Here is a 17959-nt window from a genome sequence, read left to right on the forward strand (position 1 = left end):
TGGCTGGTGGTGGTGGTCGCAGCAAATTCGGTTTGGCAGGTGGTGGTGGTCGCTGCCAGATGGATTTGGCTGGTGGTGGTGGTCGTTGCCAGGTGGATTTGGCTGGTGGTGGTGGTCACTGCCAGGTGGGTTTTACTGGCGGTGGTGGTTGCTGCCAGGGTCTTTCGGCTAGTGTTAGTGGTCGCTGCCAGGTGGGATTGGCTGGTGGTGGTGGTCGCTGCCAGGTGGGTTTGGCTTGTGGTGGTGGTCTATGCCAGGTGGGTTTGGTTGGTGGTGGTGGTCGCTGTCAGATGGGTTTGGCTGGTGGTGGTTGCTGCCAGATGGGTTTGGCTGGTGGTCTTTGCTGCCAGATGGGTGTGGCTGGTGGTGGTGGTCATTGCCAGATGGGTTTGGCTGGAGATGTTGGTCACTGCCAGATGGGATTGGCTGGTGATGGTGGTTACTGCCAGATGGGTTTGGCTGTGGGTGGTCGCTGCCAGATGGGTTTGGCTGGTGGTGGTGGTCACTGCCAGATGGATTTGGCTGGTGGTGGTGGTCACTGCCAGATGGGTTTGGCTGGTGGTTGCTGTAAATTCGATTTGGCTTGTGGTGGTGGTCGCTGCCAGATGGATTTGAATGGTGGTGGTGGTCGCTGCCAGGTGGGATTGGCTGGTGGTGTTCATTGCCAGGTGGATTTTGCTGGTGGTGGTGGTCACTGCCAGGTGGGTTTAGCTGGCGGTGGTGGCTGCCAGGGTGTTTCGGCTGGTAGTAGTGGTCGCTGCCAGGTGGGTTTGGCTGGTGGTGGTGGTCGCTGCCAGGTGGGTTTGGCTGGTGGTGGTGGTCTCTGCCAGATGGGATTGGCTAGTGGTGGTGGTCGCTGCCAGGTTGGATTGGCTGGTGGGGGTGGTCGCTGCCAGGTGGGTTTGGCTAGTGGTGGTAGTCGCTGCCATGTGGGATTGGCAGGTGATGGTGGTCTCTGCCAGGTTGGTTTGGCTGGTGATGGTGGTCCCTGCCAGATGGATTTGGCTGGTGGTGGTGGTCGCTGCCTGGTGGGATTGGCTAGTGGTGGTGGTCGCTGCCATGTGGGATTGGCAGGTGATGGTGGTCTCTGCCAGATTTGAATAGGTTGCAGTTGTTTTTTATGGTGCAAGGAGGTTTCTTTGCTATATAGAGTGGAGATATAACAAATATTGTTAAAGCACATTGAAATCACAAGATATAGCTATCCGTACGACTTATCCCCAAAAATTAGCTGTTGTAAGCTGTTTTACAAACGGATTTGCATTGTCTGGTGATGTGTTTATAGTCAGCCAGAGATTATAAACAGCTGATCAGGGGTTGCCAGGTGTTTGACCCCACTAATCTGATATTGATGGCCTACACTAAGCATAGGTAATCAATATCTTGTGATGTGACAAAACAATCCTTTTATGTAATTGATGAGCAACATTTTTATTTCTTAACATCTGGCCATCCTGGTTAATAATGAATAAATTATTTACTACATAATTTGTTAGAATTACAAGGATGTAATTTAATGCTGAAACCATTTCTGCATGTGATGACTTAATGGTGTGCGATTTTCCATAAAAAAAATTAATGAAATGCCTCTAAAATTATAACTAGGAACTACATACTATGCAAATCAGCTAAGTTTCAATAACTGTACACTTACAGAGGTGCTCCCAAAATCATTATATGCATGTACAAAGTTAAAGTCATATTTTTTTTGTATGCCAATAGAACTGATTTTTAAATCTGCCCTTTTGGTAAACGCCCCCCTCATGTTGCCATCCCATGGCTCCAATGCTATCAGTGGAGCATGCACAGTTTAGGCTCTATTTCTCCATAGACTGGTTGGCTGAGTATGCACAGTGATCTGGCCTGAATGTCACACTGGGGCGAAGAGGACTCCCAGCATGCGGTGCAACACCAGGGAAGATGTACAAGGAAACCCTGGCAATAGGGAGAAGGGAGAGGGTTCACCTCCTAACATAAACCTGAGTCTGATACCTGAACTCCCTATCGCCCTTAGTTGGGTCCTTCCCCCCTTTGTGAGATTACCCTGTCTAGTGGACAGGCCAGCGAGACACTAGTCCCACTACTACAATAAGACAACACGAGGAAGGTACAACAGACAGTGGGAAAAGACCCAACAAATAACACTCCTGAGCTTCTCCAACAGGAAACTTCACTGCTGCAACAAGATCCAACACCTCAGCTTATCCAGAGACTGACTCTGTCAAAGGGGTCAGTATAGATGAACTGTAACCAGCAAGCAGTGAATCTACCAGTTAGTTTATATAGTGGGAGGGAGTGTTCACAAGGTGCTGCAGCTGAGTACTCAAGCTCTAAGTTCACAGCCAGAAGATAAAGGGTCCTTAATAGTGATGAGTGAGTGTCCTTGTTGCTCGGGTGATCTCCGAGTATTTGTTAGTGTTCGGAGATTTAGTTTTCATTGCAGCCCCTGAATGATTTACAGCTATTAGCCAGGCTGAGTACATGTGGGGGTTGCCTGGTTGCTAGGGAATCCCCACATGTATTCAAGCTAATAGCTGTAAATCATTCAGCTGCTGCGATGAAAACTAAATCTCCGAACACTAAAAAATACTTGGAGATCACCCGAGCAACGAGTACCCTCACTCATCACTAGTGCTTAACCCTGTCATCACCGAAAAAAGGAAATCAGCTCCAATTCAAGATAAATGACAAACACATCCTAAAGAGGACCTGCAGTTTAATAAACATTGTGACCTTCTGATCGCAGATCCTCCAGGAGTCACACCAGGACCTGACACTGAGGCATCAAGGAGAAGCCCTGTGCTTCTGGGAAATTAAACATTGGAAGAATAGGATGGGCTGCTCGGCTCGGTGGAGCTGGATACACATAGTGGCTGAAGTAGAATAAAAAAAAAGCTAAAAGGGACAAAAAAGTAATCTCCTGTAGGACTGGTCTGTATATTTACTGTAATTATACAGATTTGGAGCTTTGGGTAAAACATTGCCACTAGGGGAATAATGTTTTTAATGCCCAGAAGACTCCTTTCCATATTGTCAATGGATCTCAGTGTTGCCAGCATTTACCCCCTTTTTTGGTGCGGCAATAAAAGCGCAGCAAAAGTCAGCAAAATATGTTTCTTTACTGTCAAGAGAGCAGGTTTTGCCTGTGGAAAAAAACACAGCAAAAACACAACATGTGCACATAGCCTAATGCTAAAAATTGGTTACATCACCAAGAGTATGTGCTCCTAACATTTTTTTTTTTAAGCGAATTCTCTCCAAAATCCACCTCCAAAAATGATTTCAGGAACTCTTGGAAAGCAATTCCAGTTCATTTCTATAAAAAATCCATTTTGTTAATATGAGGAGGATTTTTTTCTCTGAAGAGGTTTAGACAAACACCTGATGGAAATAAATAAACTACGTGTCATTTCTTTGAACAGGATCCAAAAGGAAACCTCTCCAAACATGGCCCCGTCCAATCAGAAGGCAGCACACAAGCTTCAGGTAAAAACCTCTTCCAAAACCTCTTAATAATCAGGTGAATAAGATGTGTGACCGGTAACAATAAATGTCCGCTGTCTGTGCAGTCAGATATACACAGTAGTGAGGAATCGTCTGTATCATTATGTCATCTAGAAGGTTTGCTCAGTAATCTCTGCTCTTACATGGTCAGGGTGGTGGTCTTCTTCCCCTCCTCATCGTCAGTGGTCTCGTCCCTACAGAACATGAAACATAGATCATATCATGTAAATGTGCAAGTAACAGTGCGGATTAGGGTCAATATTCACAGTGAAAATACACAATAAAATCATACTTTATTAGATAAGCAATACTGAACACCGACACACAACTCAACCCAAAAATGCCCCAGGGGCCGGGTAGTGACCGTAATGGAAAACTACTAGTGTAACATCGGACAATGTGGGGTCCCAAACTGACCCTATTACATATCCCACCTAACCGCGGAGGTTGGCACCCAAAAAAACGCAAATAATGCCCCTGCTCAACCACTGGCCCCAATAATCCTTAACAATCTTTTCCATAGGGGAACAGGTCACAGATAAGTCAAATTACAGAAGGGTCATAATAGGACACAGGTATATTACCCACACGAGCCGACATATATGTCGATTGTGACAAGCTAACATGGCTTCATATCATCATCATCAGCAAATATAAAGGTGAACTCGATTATTTTATCTAAACAGTATAGAGCAAGTTCTCATATACGGCATTAATAATTAATGTAGGTAAATGACATGGCCCCAATCAACGCTAAACATATTGTAACCAGATCACTCAGTGCGTTTTCCCTCCGGCATCAGAGGGTCTTCAGGAGTGAATACAGAAACAGATCTGCAGCAAAAATAGATTATAAAGACCAAAGGACTTGGCTTATTTCTATGGTTTTCAGTAACCACAGGTCCAATGGAGTGTGGACCCCCATGGGAGCACATATCAAAGAATGTATCCTCCGGAGCTGAACGGCCCCATAGGGAGCGTGTGCCACAGCTGTGAAGCTTGGCTCCTTATGTGTGTCCAGGACTGTATGTGGCGAGCCCCCTTCCCTTCCCCTGGAGAGGAGGGTCTCTCCCTAATATCCCACCCAGGGAGGCTGGATACCATACAAAATACTATTTCATGCTCATTGTGGCTGGAAGTGATGTAATATAAGATGGCTACGGGTGCACTTGGGAACGCATCGGGTTACTGCACTTGAGCGACCGGAAGTGATATCAATATGGCTGCGCGTCTCAATGCGGCCAGAAATGACATAAATGAATCTGGCTACAAATTACACTCTGGACGCATCGGGCAGAACACAATACGGAGATAATTTGTGTTATCTGCACGGTTGTAATAGACACCAATAAAATGGCCGCGCTCCACAGTGAAACACATGCTGCCTACAACAACGTCATCGCACAGATAAAAGGGTTTTCCAGGATTAGAAGACTGATAATCAATCGTTAGGATTCGCCACCGATATCGGGGAAGCAGATGTCCGAATCCAGATGGAGACCCCACTGATTAGCTGCAGACGGGGGCTGCAGGGTCTACAATTTATTAGAAGTCCGTGACACGCGGTCCGAGTACAGACCTCCATCACTGCCCGGCCCAAACATCACCGCCTCATAAGCAAACATAAGACTGATCAGACAGTGACATTTTCAGGAGGACTTGTATAATTGGACCAAAATGGAGAAAATGGTATAAAATAATAAGAGCCATTGCTCAAAGGATAAATCCTGCACTACAGCAATGAAGTTAGGAACTACCCACATAACCGCTGCAGCTAATCACTGTCCTTGTGGGATTTCTCATTTACAACCTAACTGTTATATATTGGAAAACTACACACAGTGGGTACGGAAAGTATTCAGACCCCTTTACATTTTTCACTCTTTGTTTCATTGCATCCAAGTCTGAGGTCTAGCCTGAATACTTTCCGTTCCCATTGTATATCATGTGTCCCTGAGTACAAGGAATCGCACATCGGAGATAAGGAAACATCTGTATCATTATGGGATCTATAAAGTTTGCTTATATCAGATCAGTAATTCTCGGCACTTACATAATCATCATCCTGTTTTTCATCAGTTTTCTTTTTTTCTGTCTCTCTTTTTTCTGATTCTCACTATTGTACAAGGAAGACACATCCATTGATGTTAAATGTTCACGAACTCAATAATAGGAGAAAATACAAGAAGCTTTGTAATATAGCTGATTGGAGAAATCTGCTTCCTTCTCCACTTATGAGCCACTTCTAATCCCACCTGTGTCTCGATTTAAAAAAACTCAGTTTAAAGTGAACCTGTCAGGTCTTATAACATTATTATCTGTAAATATTGGGTTAATCTGCAGGTTAACAGTGTTATGAAGGTGCTGGCCACTGTACTGAAAGTGCGTCACCTGGGAGAAAATAAACTTTTTTTCTTCTGGGAGCCACCAACTTTCAGTCATGCAGGCATGCCCGGAGGGATTACAGTCACGGCTCACAGCACTGAGAGTGGTGGCTGTAACCGCACCCCGACACCGACTGACAGGTCGCTCAGAAGTGCTCCAGTACAGAGCCGGCTGTCAGTCAGTGTCGGGTGCGGTTACAGCCGCCCTCACTGTGTACTGAGTGGTGCCTGAAGCTGTGCAGGACACTCCACTATGACTGAAAGCCGAAGGCTGCCGGCAGGAATGAAGTTATGTGATCCCTGTATCCGGGCTCTCAGTGTAGCAGCCGCATGCCTTTGGACCGCTTGTTAGGCCAGAGTCACACCAGCGTTATTCTCCAGCTTTTACCTTTTTTTGGGTGGGTAGGGAGAGTCAGTGACATTTTTTTTATAAATGCAGCATGCTGTAGAGTCGGCTTTTTCTCAGACTGGCACCGACCTGATGATATTGTAACCAAAGGATAAATCCTGTTAGATCGGGCTGCACTGCTGAATAAATTGATCTTCAACAATAGGAGCAGAAGGTTTTTATTCACTTGATGATATTGGCGCACTAGGCGGCATTAGGAGGAGAACGGTGCGGAGAATATATGCACCAGACCGAAATTATCCCGCCCTCGGGGAACTTACGTCCTCATTTACATATAATACTATATAATACCATATTCTCTGTTTTTTTTTAGATCTGCAACAGAAAACATGTTTCATACATGAGGCCTCGTATCATGACTCCTTCATTATACACTATATTACTATACATACATCTGATATAAAGGGAATCTGTCACCGGGTGTCTGACACCTAATCAGAGAGCAGCATGATATAGCGATAGACTCTACATCCAGCGATGTGTCACTTACTGCGCTGCTTGCTGTTTTGTCAGCAGTAGATTATCAGTAGAGGATTAGTAATAAACCTGCTGCCATGTAGTCCTCCATATTTATTTATTTTACTCCTATATATAGCGTGATTTATTCTGCAATGCTTTGCAGAATTTATCGTCTCTGTCCTCACTGGTCTCAGGATCTAGATTCCTTATCTGTATGTCTTTGGAGTGTGGGAGGAAACCGGAGAACTCAGAGGAAACCCACACAAACACAGGGAGAACGTACAAACTCCTTGCAGATGTCGTCCTTGGTAGGATTTGAATCCAGGACTCCAGCGATGCAAGGCTGCAGTGCTAACCACTGAGCAACCAAGTTCATAATATCTGTATAACCCCACCCCAACACTGATTGGCAGCTTTCTGCCTATGCACAGTGTACACAAAAAACTGCCAATAAGTGATAAAGTTGGGATTATTCTGAGCTCAATATTCAGAGAACTGGAAGATCTGCAGCAGAAAATACACTGATTTGATCAAAACTGCCGCCAATACCCCAGTAAGTGATATATCTCAGGAATCAGGGTCTCTGCCCCTACGTCATGCTGCTCTGAGATGGGGTGGCAATAACCTGGTGGCAGATTCCCTTTAATGTGTACACATCCCGGCCTTCACCAGTCCTGTGTGTCTTATAACCAGCGTATAACTGAGTAATATTAATATTTATTATTATAGGATTTTATACAGACTCTAAGACCAAATCTGGTGACATCTCCACTTTCTACCTGGTGGGGTCCGACTACCAGTACTGCTGCAGATCCTGACAGTGAAGGGTCCGCAGTGCTGGTTTATTGCCGCATCCCCTCTATTACTCCATGTATCACTGTGCGCTCAGCCATGTCTGTATTAGGCCACGTTCACACGTTCAGTATTTGGTCAGTATTTTACATCAGTATTTGCAAGTCAAGACCAGTAGTGGGTGATAAATCCAGAAGTGGTGATGTGTTTCTATTATACTTTTCCTCTGATTGCTCCACTCCTGATTTTAGCTTACAAATACTGATGTAAAATGCTGACCAAATACTGACCGTGTGAACGTGGCCTTAGGTGCAGCACGGCCTTGGTCACCTACATACAGCTGTGCTGTAGCCCCTGCATAGTAGGTGAGTTTTTTCATTGAATCTTGCTGGTAACTATTGTGTCCCCCAGTCACATTCTCATAGTTTCCATGTATCTTAGTGTAAAGTGTAACTAAGCTGTACACTAAGTTACAGCCCATGGTGGGAGGGGAGAGGAGAAACTGTGAGAATGTAGATCATTGTTATCGAGAACGATTACTTTTATTATCGCAATAAGTCTCATCACTTACAGAGCCATAATAATGTTTTTGATGGCGATGTTCTCCTCCTCAATCTTCTTCCGTCTTAGATGTATGTTCCTCCCCCTATTGTACATGGAAAATATCTCTCATTGAAATGTACAAATGCCATTAATTATCACGATGTATAACAGCATTAGTGACCATGACAAATTTGCTCATGCTGCCCGAGCCACTTTGATTCTTAATGCAGCTTATAGTAAGTCAGTTTAAAGCCACATTCAGTTATTTTTTGCATATAAGAAAAACATATTTTTATCAGTGCGCCGAATCTGATATTAATCTATTTATTGTACAGGTATCAGTATTACTAGCAGTACTGCATCCTTTGCAAGCAAGGCAAATAAGATCTCCAAGGTTCTCTTACCCCTTGTAAAAAAAAGTGTATGGGGCAGAGTGTCAGCATTCAGAGCTCAGCTAGATCTATAGCAGAGAAAACTGTGATTTTATTAAAGCAGCCCAGTAAGTGACACATTGCTGGAATCACAATATCTGTCCCTACGTCATGCTCCTTTCAGATTACGTAGCAAAAACTTGGTGACAGGCTTTTGCCGCTAAATCTGAGACCAGTATAATGGAGAGAAGGAAACCATGATTACAGTGATGTGTCACTTACTGGGCTGCTTGCTGAAGTTTTGTTAAAAGCACTTTTTGATAAGTGGAGATTATCATTAAAGGACTAGTAAATCTGCTGCCATGTAGTCCTCCACCCTAAGGGCTCTTTCGGAGGTCGGTGTATCCGATACGTGTGGTGACAGTTTTCTCATGTGCCGTAGATACCTATAGATGTAGACCCATTCAAGTGAGTGAGTCTGTGCACATGTCAGTGTGTTTCCACAGACCAGCAGCACGCGCCACAAAATGTCCCGCACACATGCACTGATGGATGACACATGGATGACATCCGCGTGTCATCAGTGTTACATGTACCGGCCCCTGGGAATCAGCGATACCGACGGCGGGTGCTGAAGAAAGCTCACATCACTGTCCCTTGCTTAAGCCTCAGCAAGGCTGGTTATCAAGAGTGAAGGAGTCTTCACACCATATTTTTTAATTATTTAAATAAATAATTTAAGAATGACGTGGGGTCCCCACCATTTTTGAGACCTGTCAATGGCTCACTGATCGTGCCAGTTAGACCCTCTTTATAGTGGGATCTAACAGGCCACCATACCCTGGGGTTATCAGATGACCTCATGGTAACCATTGGCACCAGCGATTACGCTTGTGAAGGGGTTGATAGTGTCAAAGGGGTCATTTACCCAATTAGATGCCACTGTCAGCATTTAAGGGGTTAATTGGCCCTGATCGGTTCCAAAACCAGTCAGTGCTGATGACAAAGGATGTCAGCTGCCATATACAGCTGTCACTGGTGGTAATTTTGTGCCTGCGGGGGGCGCTTTTCACTTATTCCTGATTGCTGTTGTAACACAGCAATAAGAAATAAGGCCGCCATTTAAATGCATATCGGCGGTCGTTAAGGGGTTAAATAATAATTCCTGTACTGTTTGTATCCCATCATCACTAGTCTGGCATCTTTGTGCTGTGAAATACGTTACATGACTGGCACCCAATAAATGGCGGCTATTTGTGTAGGCAGATATTGTGCAGACAGGATTTATTTACATGTAACTTCTCCACCTGAATTAGACAATCAGCGTCTGTGCCCACGTTCAGGATGTATATCTGGATTAGCTGCGGATTGAAAGCTGCGTACAGCCGCAGTGTTCAACCCGCAGCGTCCAGATGTTACAGCATAGCGGAGGGGATTTTATGAAATGCCGTCTCCACTATGCGTGTGAGCAGGCATCCAGCGGCCCTGCGTTTACGGACATGCAGCATGTCTTTTTACCTTGCGGGGACGCTCCATATGAGGTGCGGAGATTCCGGATGTGTGCAATGAACACATCGAGAAATCACCGCGCGTACAGAAGGGGCCGCGCTTTGGGCAGAGCGGGTTTCCACTCCGTCCAAAGTGCTGTCATTATGGACCATGGACACGCACCCTCAGCGTCTGAGATCAGGAAACATCAATATATCACTGTGTGATCTATAAGGTTTGCTGGCTTTAGTGAGTTACATTTTTATCACTTACGTCATTATGATCTGGTCTTCAAGGTCTGATTTCAGATTCTCAAGAATCTCTTCATGGGCGTCCGCCCTATCCGCCCTATAGTACAAGGAAAACATAGCACTGTGTATATTAGGTGAGGGAGAAACTGGGACTTCTTTCTAACACTGGTAATTTATTAAAAAAAGTCCCAACTTAGTTCTCCCCTATCCACAGTATAGGGAATAAGCTACTGATTACGGGGGATCCGTCCGCTGGGATCTCCAGCTCTGAGATGTCCCATAGGATGGAGCTGAGGTGGGGCATGCGCCCCACACACTGTACAATGAGAAGACAGACTCTTACCTGCGAATTAGTTCTGCAGCTGAAACACAAACAACAGTTCACAATTAGATTTACTGAACAATCTAATAAATCACTCAGTAACTTATTGTTAGGCCGTATTCACACTTCATTTTATTCTCATCCACACAAAACTAAGCCAACTAGTTTTCATTATTGTGCTGCATTCGATTTTCATCTTTTTTTAGCCTTTTGTGTCCATTTTTCCATCAGTATGTCATCCATTTCTCTTATAGGCAAAAAAAGGAAAAAGTTGGTGGAAGTTCTTCCTAGTAGTCAGTGACTGGGTGAGTTTGGTGGACAATTCACCCCACGGCTGACATGTTACCAGCCCTATAGAATATAAGGGCCAGTGTGAAATACAGACATGGTGCACACATGTGATGAGCCTTTCCTTCCCAACGTTACTGTACAGAGACTTCCTTACACCATTATCGGGTCTGATCCCGCATTCAGGTCTCGGCTATACTGGGGTACAGAGGTGTTACATCCATAGTGGCGGACCACACGGCCGGGAGTCCTGGGGAGCGCTGGCTCTGTTCCCCATCACCCACCGGTCATCACAATATTACTGCCCCTGTCCCACCATTCCCCCTGTCCCGGTGCGTCTGAGACTCAGCCCAGCAGGCGCCATTACATCAATAGATCGCGCCTGCAGTGCAAAGCCTCAGTCCCCGCACTGCACAGACCGGAGCAGGGCGCTGGGAGGAGACGGCAAGGTAGAAATGCTGTAATTACGTGTGAGAATGTCAGTACTTACATTGGATGGTGATCGCTGCCGGCTGTAATAGTAAAAAGAGAAATGTATAAAGGCCATGAAATATTTCCACTTCTTACATTGCACCGTACATCACACACTCATAGGCTTCTATTACACTGGATAATCAACGGGGTTTCAAATAATCACACAAGATTGCCTTAGAATTAGTAAATCTATAAATGGGGGAAACTGCCTAAATGTAAGAGTTCTGTGTATTCCGGGGGCTTTATGCTACATAGTGTTAACCCTGTAATGTCCCATGATGGATATAGTCATCATGGAGCGTGCCAGGGACTTAGGAGTGGTCTCAGAAGCAGAGCCCACTCCACACCGGAAATATATATATATTTTTTATGAAACTTAGATTTTTTTTTACCACTTCAAGGGGATGTCCGGTCAAAACCGATAAGTCTGCAGTCACTCTGTATGACTACTGACTTATGAATCCCCTCAGTGCACGCAGTGTGCACTGTGGGGGTCATCAGTTTTAAACCCGGGACCAGAGGATATGTATGTTGTACACCATATTCCAAATTATTATGCAAATGATATTTTTCTCGGATTTTCCTAAATGGTCGGTGCAAATGACAGTCAGTCAAATACAAGTCATCACCCGTTAGAGTATACATCGAATTTTATTGAAGAAACCTCCCAATAATAACAGTATAATCTCCAAAATGAATAAAACCTCAAAATGCACTGTCCCAAATTATTAGGCACAGTAGAATTTCTAAACATTTGATATGTTTTAAAGAACTGAAAATGCTCATTTGTGGAATTTGCAGCATTAGGAAGTCACATTCACTGAACAAAAAAGCTATTTAACTCCAAAATATCCTAACAGGCCAAGTTACATGATAACATAGGACCCTTCTTTGACGTCACCTTCACAATTCTTGCATCCATTGAACTTGTGAGTTTTTGGAGAGTTTCTGCTTGTATTTCTTTGCATGAAGTCAGAATAGCCTCCCAGAGCTCCTGTTTTGATGTGAACTGCCTCCCACCCTCATAGATCTTTTGCTTGATGATACTCCAAAGGTTCTCTATAGGGTTGAGGTCAGGGGAAGATGGTGGCCACACCATGAGTTTATCTCCTTTTATGCCTATAGCAGCCAATGACTCAGAGGTATCCTTTGCAGCATGAGATGGTGCATTGTCAGCATGAAGATGATTTTGCTCCTGAAGGCACGTTTCTGCTTTTTATACCATGGAAGAAAGTTGTCAGTCTGAAACTCTATATACCTTGCAGAGGTCATTTTCACACCTTCAGGAACATTAAAGGGCCCTACCAGCTGTTTCCCCATGATTCCTGCCCAAAACATGACTCCTCCACCTCCTTGCTGACGTCGCAGCCTTGTTGGGACATGGTGGCCATCCACCAACCATCCACTGCTCCATCCATCTGGACCATCCAGGGTTGCATGACACTTATCAGTTAACTTAACTGTTTGAAAATTTGTCTTCATGTATGTCTGGGCCCACTGCAACCGTTTCTGCTTGTGAACACTGTTTAGGGGTGGCCGAATAGTAGGTTTAAAGCAAGCCTTTGAAGGATCCTACACCTTGAGGTTTGAGGCACAGAGGCACCAGCAACTTCAAATATCTGTTTGCTGCTTTGTAATGGCTTTTTAGCAGCTGCTCTCTTAATCCGATGAACTTGCCTGGCAGAAACCTTCCTCATTATGCCTTTATCAGCACGAACATGTCTGTGCTCAGATTCAGCCACAAATCTCTTAACAGTACGAAGATCACGCTTAAGTTTTCGGAAATATCTAATGTTTTCATCCCTTGACCAAGGCATTGCACTATTTGATGCTTTTTGGCAGCAGAGAGATCCTTTTTCTTTCCCATATTGCTTGAAACCTGTGGCCTGCTTAATAATGTGGAACATCATTTTTAAGTAGTTTTCCTTTAATTAGAATCACCTGGAAAACTAATTATCACATGTGTTTAAGATTGATTTCAGTGATCCATTGAGCCCTTAGACACAATACCATCCACGAGTTTATTTGAAAAACAAAACAATTAAATCTTTATGACACTTAAATCTAATTTGCATAATAATTTGGAACAGTGTACAGACCCCCGGCCAGTGGGCACAGCCTCCCTCTCCATACAGTTGTATTGAGCCGAGGCCGCGCCGTCTAGTGACGTGGCCGTCCAGTGCGCATGTCCGACTAGAGGGTGTAGCCTCGCTGTATACAAGTGTATGGAGAGGGAGGCTGCTCCCACTGGCCGGGGTATATATAACTCAAAAATACCCACCAGTTCCAGGTCTGAAACGGCAAATCCCCGCAGTGCATAATGCGTGCGCTTTGGGGATTCATAAGTCTGCCGTCACACCGAGTGACTGCAGACTTTTCGGCTTTGACCAGACAACCCCTTTAAAGGGAATCTGTCAGCAGCTTTTTGCTACCTCATCTGTGAGCAGTCTGATGTAGGCGAAGAGAAGCTGAATCCAATGATGTATCACACAGATTACTGCGTGCAGCCGTTCTCACACAGAGGTTTTAGATTTAGCAATAATAATAATAATAATTTTATTTATATAGTGCCAACATATTCCGCAGCGCTTTACATTATAGAGGGGACTTGTACAGACAATAGACATTACAGCATAACAGAAATCACAGTTCAAAACAGATACCAGGAGGAATGAGGGCCCTGCTGCTCGCAAGCTTACAAACTATGAGGAAAAGGGGAGACACGAGAGGTGGATGGTAACAATTGCTTTCGTTGTTCGGACCTGCCATAGTGTAAGGATCGAGTGTTCATGTAAAGCTGCATGAACCAGTTAACAGCCTAAGTATGTAACAGTACAGACACAGAGGCTATTAACTGCATAAAGTGTATGAGAACATGATGTGAGGAACCTGATTATGGTTTAAGTTTTTTTTTTGAATGGGCCACACAGGGATAGTTAGGTTAATGCGTTGAGGCGGTAGCAATGAACCAGAGCTGAGAAAGCCGCCCCTGCCCACCCCGGGCTCTATATGTACAATGTCCATAGACAGTGAGCTGCCTGTAACAGGAGGGGCGTGTTGGACCAGGGCTCAGGGACCAGCTAGTCCCAGCAATGATAAGGTACTGGCACTAATACAATCATTGTAAGCAACCAGCAGCATGGAGCTCGATAAGAGGCATCACTGACATCTGTGTGTTAACCCCTACAGCATGCACTCTTCAGTTTACATAGCAAATACATGCTGACAGATTTCCTTTAAATAAAAATCGTACTGATCTGATTGGCCAGGCAGGTGGCCGTGCGAAAATAACGGACATCAGACAACAGAAATTCATTTTCATATATACGTACAGAGATATCATTACAATCTCTATCCTGAAATACATGACTTTTATTATTTTGGACTTACATATATCGTTCTCCAATTTCTACTCGTCATTCTCATACAATAAATAATAGCATAAACCTGAATTGGGTAAAAAGAGAAAGGTTTCCTTATAAATGGCCTAATGTTCAATACTAGTTGTATCAAATTCACATATAACCATAACGAGCTAATTAACAAATATAAGGTTTTCTAATTAAAATTATATGTGATATGAGAATTAGGAAGTAGAGGAAGCTTGTCATAAGAAATCAGGACCTTATACAGTGAGGAAATGGGGAATAATAAGGACAGGACAGGAGTATAACACGGACATACTCACTATTACACTCCTACTATAACCCTCAACGGAATTCTGGCCGAGCGGCTGCTTTTATATTCCTCATGATGTCACAATATCCAGTGACCATGGCGCCGATCCTGTGATGTCACCGCATTGTAGACTGTGCTAGAGCAAACCCTGCAGCCAATGAGACCAATAGAAATATGTGTAATAAAGTCTATGGAGGGTTTATAATTGTATGTAAATAATCTGATACAGTAAATTGTTACAAATAATAGGATTCAACAACCCCCCACCACAGACCCGGGAACACATATATGCAGAAGCCTCTTATAATCCACGCTTTGTCTTATATTGTTATTATACATATACACTATATGGACAGAAGTATAGGGATAGAGAATTTTATAACATCCCATTCTAAATCCATTGGCATCCATTAGGAGTTGGTCCCTTCCTACAAGAATTTGGAGGTGTCTCTGGGAATCTTTGCCCCTTCTTTCAGAAGAGCAGACAATGATGCTGGATGGGTGGTCCTGGCTAGCAATCTCTATTCTAGTACATCTTAAACTTGTTGGATGGTGTTGAAGTCCGGGCCCTGTTCGGCCAGTCAGGTTCTTCCTCACCAAACTCCCCCAACCTTGCCTTTATGGATCTTGCTTTGTGTACTGAAGCATAGACTTATAGAATCATAGAATGTTAGAGTTGGACGGGTCCTCCAATGTCACCATGTACAACCCCACGCTCAATGCAGGATCCACTAAACCATCTCAGACAGATTTCTGTCCAGTCTGTGTCTGAAGACTTCCATTGAAGGAGAACTCACCAACTCTCATGGCAGCCGGGTCCACTCATTGATCACCCTCACTGTGAAAACATTTTTTCTTATATCTAATCTGTATCTTCTCCCTTTCAGTTTCAACCCAGGGTCAGCAGTAAACCCCTGTGGTAGTCATAGCTGGATAGCTATAAGCATAGCCTAGCGGTCGGTGCTCATAGCAAGTGAGCAGCCCTGCACAAGCGATCGGATGATCGCAGCTTCTAGTCTCCCATGGAGATTATTGAAGGAAGTAAAAAAAAAATGTTTTCAAAAATATTAAAAAATAAAAACTATAATATATATATATAAACGGCGTAGCGATAAATAAATCAAAACTACAGAATTACATTTTTTGGTCACTGCAACAATGCAATACAATGCAATAACATGTGATCTAAAGATTGTATACACCAAAATGGTATCAATAAAAATGTTAGCACAAAAATAAGCCCTCACCCGGCCCTGGATACTGAAAAATGGAGACCCTATGGGTCTTGGAAAATGGCAACAATTTTTTTTTTTTTTGCAAAGTTTGGAGTTTTTGATCACCACTTAAATAAAAAAAGAATGTAGACATGTTTGGTGTCTGTGAACTCGTAATGACCTTGAGAATCATAATGGTAGGTCAGTTTTAGCATTTAGTGAACATGGTAAAAAAAAATCCAGAAAACAATTGTGGAATTGCACTTTTTTTTGCAATTTCACTGCATTTGGAATTTGTTTCCCATTTTCCAGTACATTCAAAAGTAAAACTCGTCCCGCAAAATACAAGCCCTCACATGACCATATTAATGGAAAAATAAAAAAAGTTATGGCCGTGGGAAGAAAGTGAGCAAAAAATGGATATGCAAAAATGGAAATACCCCTCGTCCTAAGGGGTTAAATTCAATGAGGACCTAGTGGTTAAGGGACCAGTGTAAGACGTCTTAGCTGTGAGACCTGATACAATACCTCAGATTTTTTTTTTCCCCTGCCACACTTAGATGGCGCAAACATCAGTTTCATACAGTACTATTGCTAGAAAAATGAAAGGAAAGTAACACAGGTAGTTGACTGAAAGTAAGTGCAGGCCTGCCTGAGAGCCCTACTTATACAGGCAACCCAACAGATGGAGACCCAACTTGGAGTCTTCACATTTCAAAAAATAAATGTCACACACACACCACTAAACTGATATCAGTTTCCATAGAGTAGAACCAGTATAATAGGCCTCTGACACATGATGCGCCCACAGGGCCTTGGGGTACTCGGTAGCGGGTCCTGCGGTTCACAGGGGGGATGTCACGGTGGCGACCCGGTCCGTGGCCCTGGGCATCAATGTTAAAGGGAAAGGTCTTTAAAGGGAATAAAGTTTATGTTCGTGACGCCACCTGTGGTGTTCGGTCAGTGGGGACCGACGCTGCTTTAAGGGGTCCACTGGGGTGCTGTTATGGCAGCTAGATGGTATACCTTCCCACAGGTGAAGTGTTTCCCCAGGGCTCCCGTGGTGTAGATGGAAGATGGTGAGGAGTGCAGTAAAGAATGAGGACACAAGGTTGCAGTCTCTTTACCTGGTTTACTGAAGGCTTCAGCAACCACAGTCCAGAGGACCAGTTCACAGTGCAGGCAGAGTCTGGCCAGCTTGAAGGCAAATTAGGAGTCCCCTTACCCAGGTGGAATTCAAAAGCCATCCTTTAGTGCCGTGGTGGTGTAGTCCCTTACTGTTTAAAGCTTCACATAAGGTCCTCACAGATGTTATCTCTTTCTCTGTCCCCTGGATAGGATAGGACATAACCCGTATGACTGGTGGCTTGAGGCTGTTTATAGGGACTCTAGTACGCCCCGGCCTCTGTGGGGTGTCACCGTGCCTCCTGGGTATTAGGTCGGACAGGTAACGTGGAGTTCAGCTGTCCTGCCGGTCTCTGATGTAAGTCATAGAGGTCCTTACACCCTCGGTTTTGCAGCTACCGATCTCTGCGCCTCAGAAGGAGGCAGCCTGCTCGGGGCTGGTCTCCCCCTGATATCCTCTCCTGTGCTTTGCTCTCCTGCACGTTCGCTGCAATCAATTCAGCCTTCTAAATGTCTCTTTCGAGGAACTGCTGCACTGCGGCTACTCAGCTCCGTAAAACCTTCCTCTGCCTCAGACTGATCCAGTCTGTTTCCTTGCGAGACTGAACGCACTCATGTTCTTTCCTTCTCAGTTTCCTCTTTCTGCCAGGAGCTGCA

The 17959-nt window shown here is 44.3% G+C and overlaps 1 protein-coding gene and 1 long non-coding RNA gene across 3 annotated transcripts in view; one reads left to right on the forward strand and one right to left on the reverse strand.

Annotated features, from left to right (window-relative positions):
- Positions 1 to 3634, forward strand: part of LOC143769891 (uncharacterized) — a 28320-nt gene extending 24686 nt beyond the window's left edge. For both annotated transcript variants that reach the window (XR_013214504.1, XR_013214503.1), the window contains exon 3: positions 3423 to 3634. This is a non-coding gene — a long non-coding RNA (uncharacterized LOC143769891). The remainder of the gene's footprint in view (positions 1 to 3422) is intronic.
- LOC143769889 (uncharacterized) lies at positions 241 to 15063 on the reverse strand. The gene is made up of 9 exons (XM_077258923.1): positions 14974 to 15063; positions 14676 to 14732; positions 11302 to 11323; positions 10545 to 10563; positions 10224 to 10298; positions 8120 to 8194; positions 5558 to 5620; positions 3648 to 3698; positions 241 to 1142 (listed from the first exon to the last, which is right to left on the reverse strand). The coding sequence occupies exons 2-9, from the start codon at positions 14709 to 14711 to the stop codon at positions 692 to 694; spliced, it is 792 nt and encodes a 263-aa protein (XP_077115038.1). The 5' UTR covers positions 14712 to 14732; positions 14974 to 15063; the 3' UTR covers positions 241 to 691.
- Between the last annotated feature and the right edge of the window lie 2896 nt (positions 15064 to 17959).

Source organism: Ranitomeya variabilis, chromosome 4 (assembly GCF_051348905.1).
Source record: "Ranitomeya variabilis isolate aRanVar5 chromosome 4, aRanVar5.hap1, whole genome shotgun sequence".
In the NCBI taxonomy this organism is placed as follows: domain Eukaryota; kingdom Metazoa; phylum Chordata; class Amphibia; order Anura; family Dendrobatidae; genus Ranitomeya; species Ranitomeya variabilis.

Coding starts and splice junctions, on each gene's coding strand:
- LOC143769889 (XM_077258923.1), bottom strand. CDS start 14,711: ATGAGAATGACGAGTAGAAATTGGAGAACGATATAT. Junction 8,195..10,223: donor GAAGACCAGATCATAATGAC/GTAAGTGATAAA, acceptor CATGTACAATAG/GGGGAGGAACATACATCTAA. Junction 5,621..8,119: donor AAAAACATTATTATGGCTCT/GTAAGTGATGAG, acceptor CTTGTACAATAG/TGAGAATCAGAAAAAAGAGA.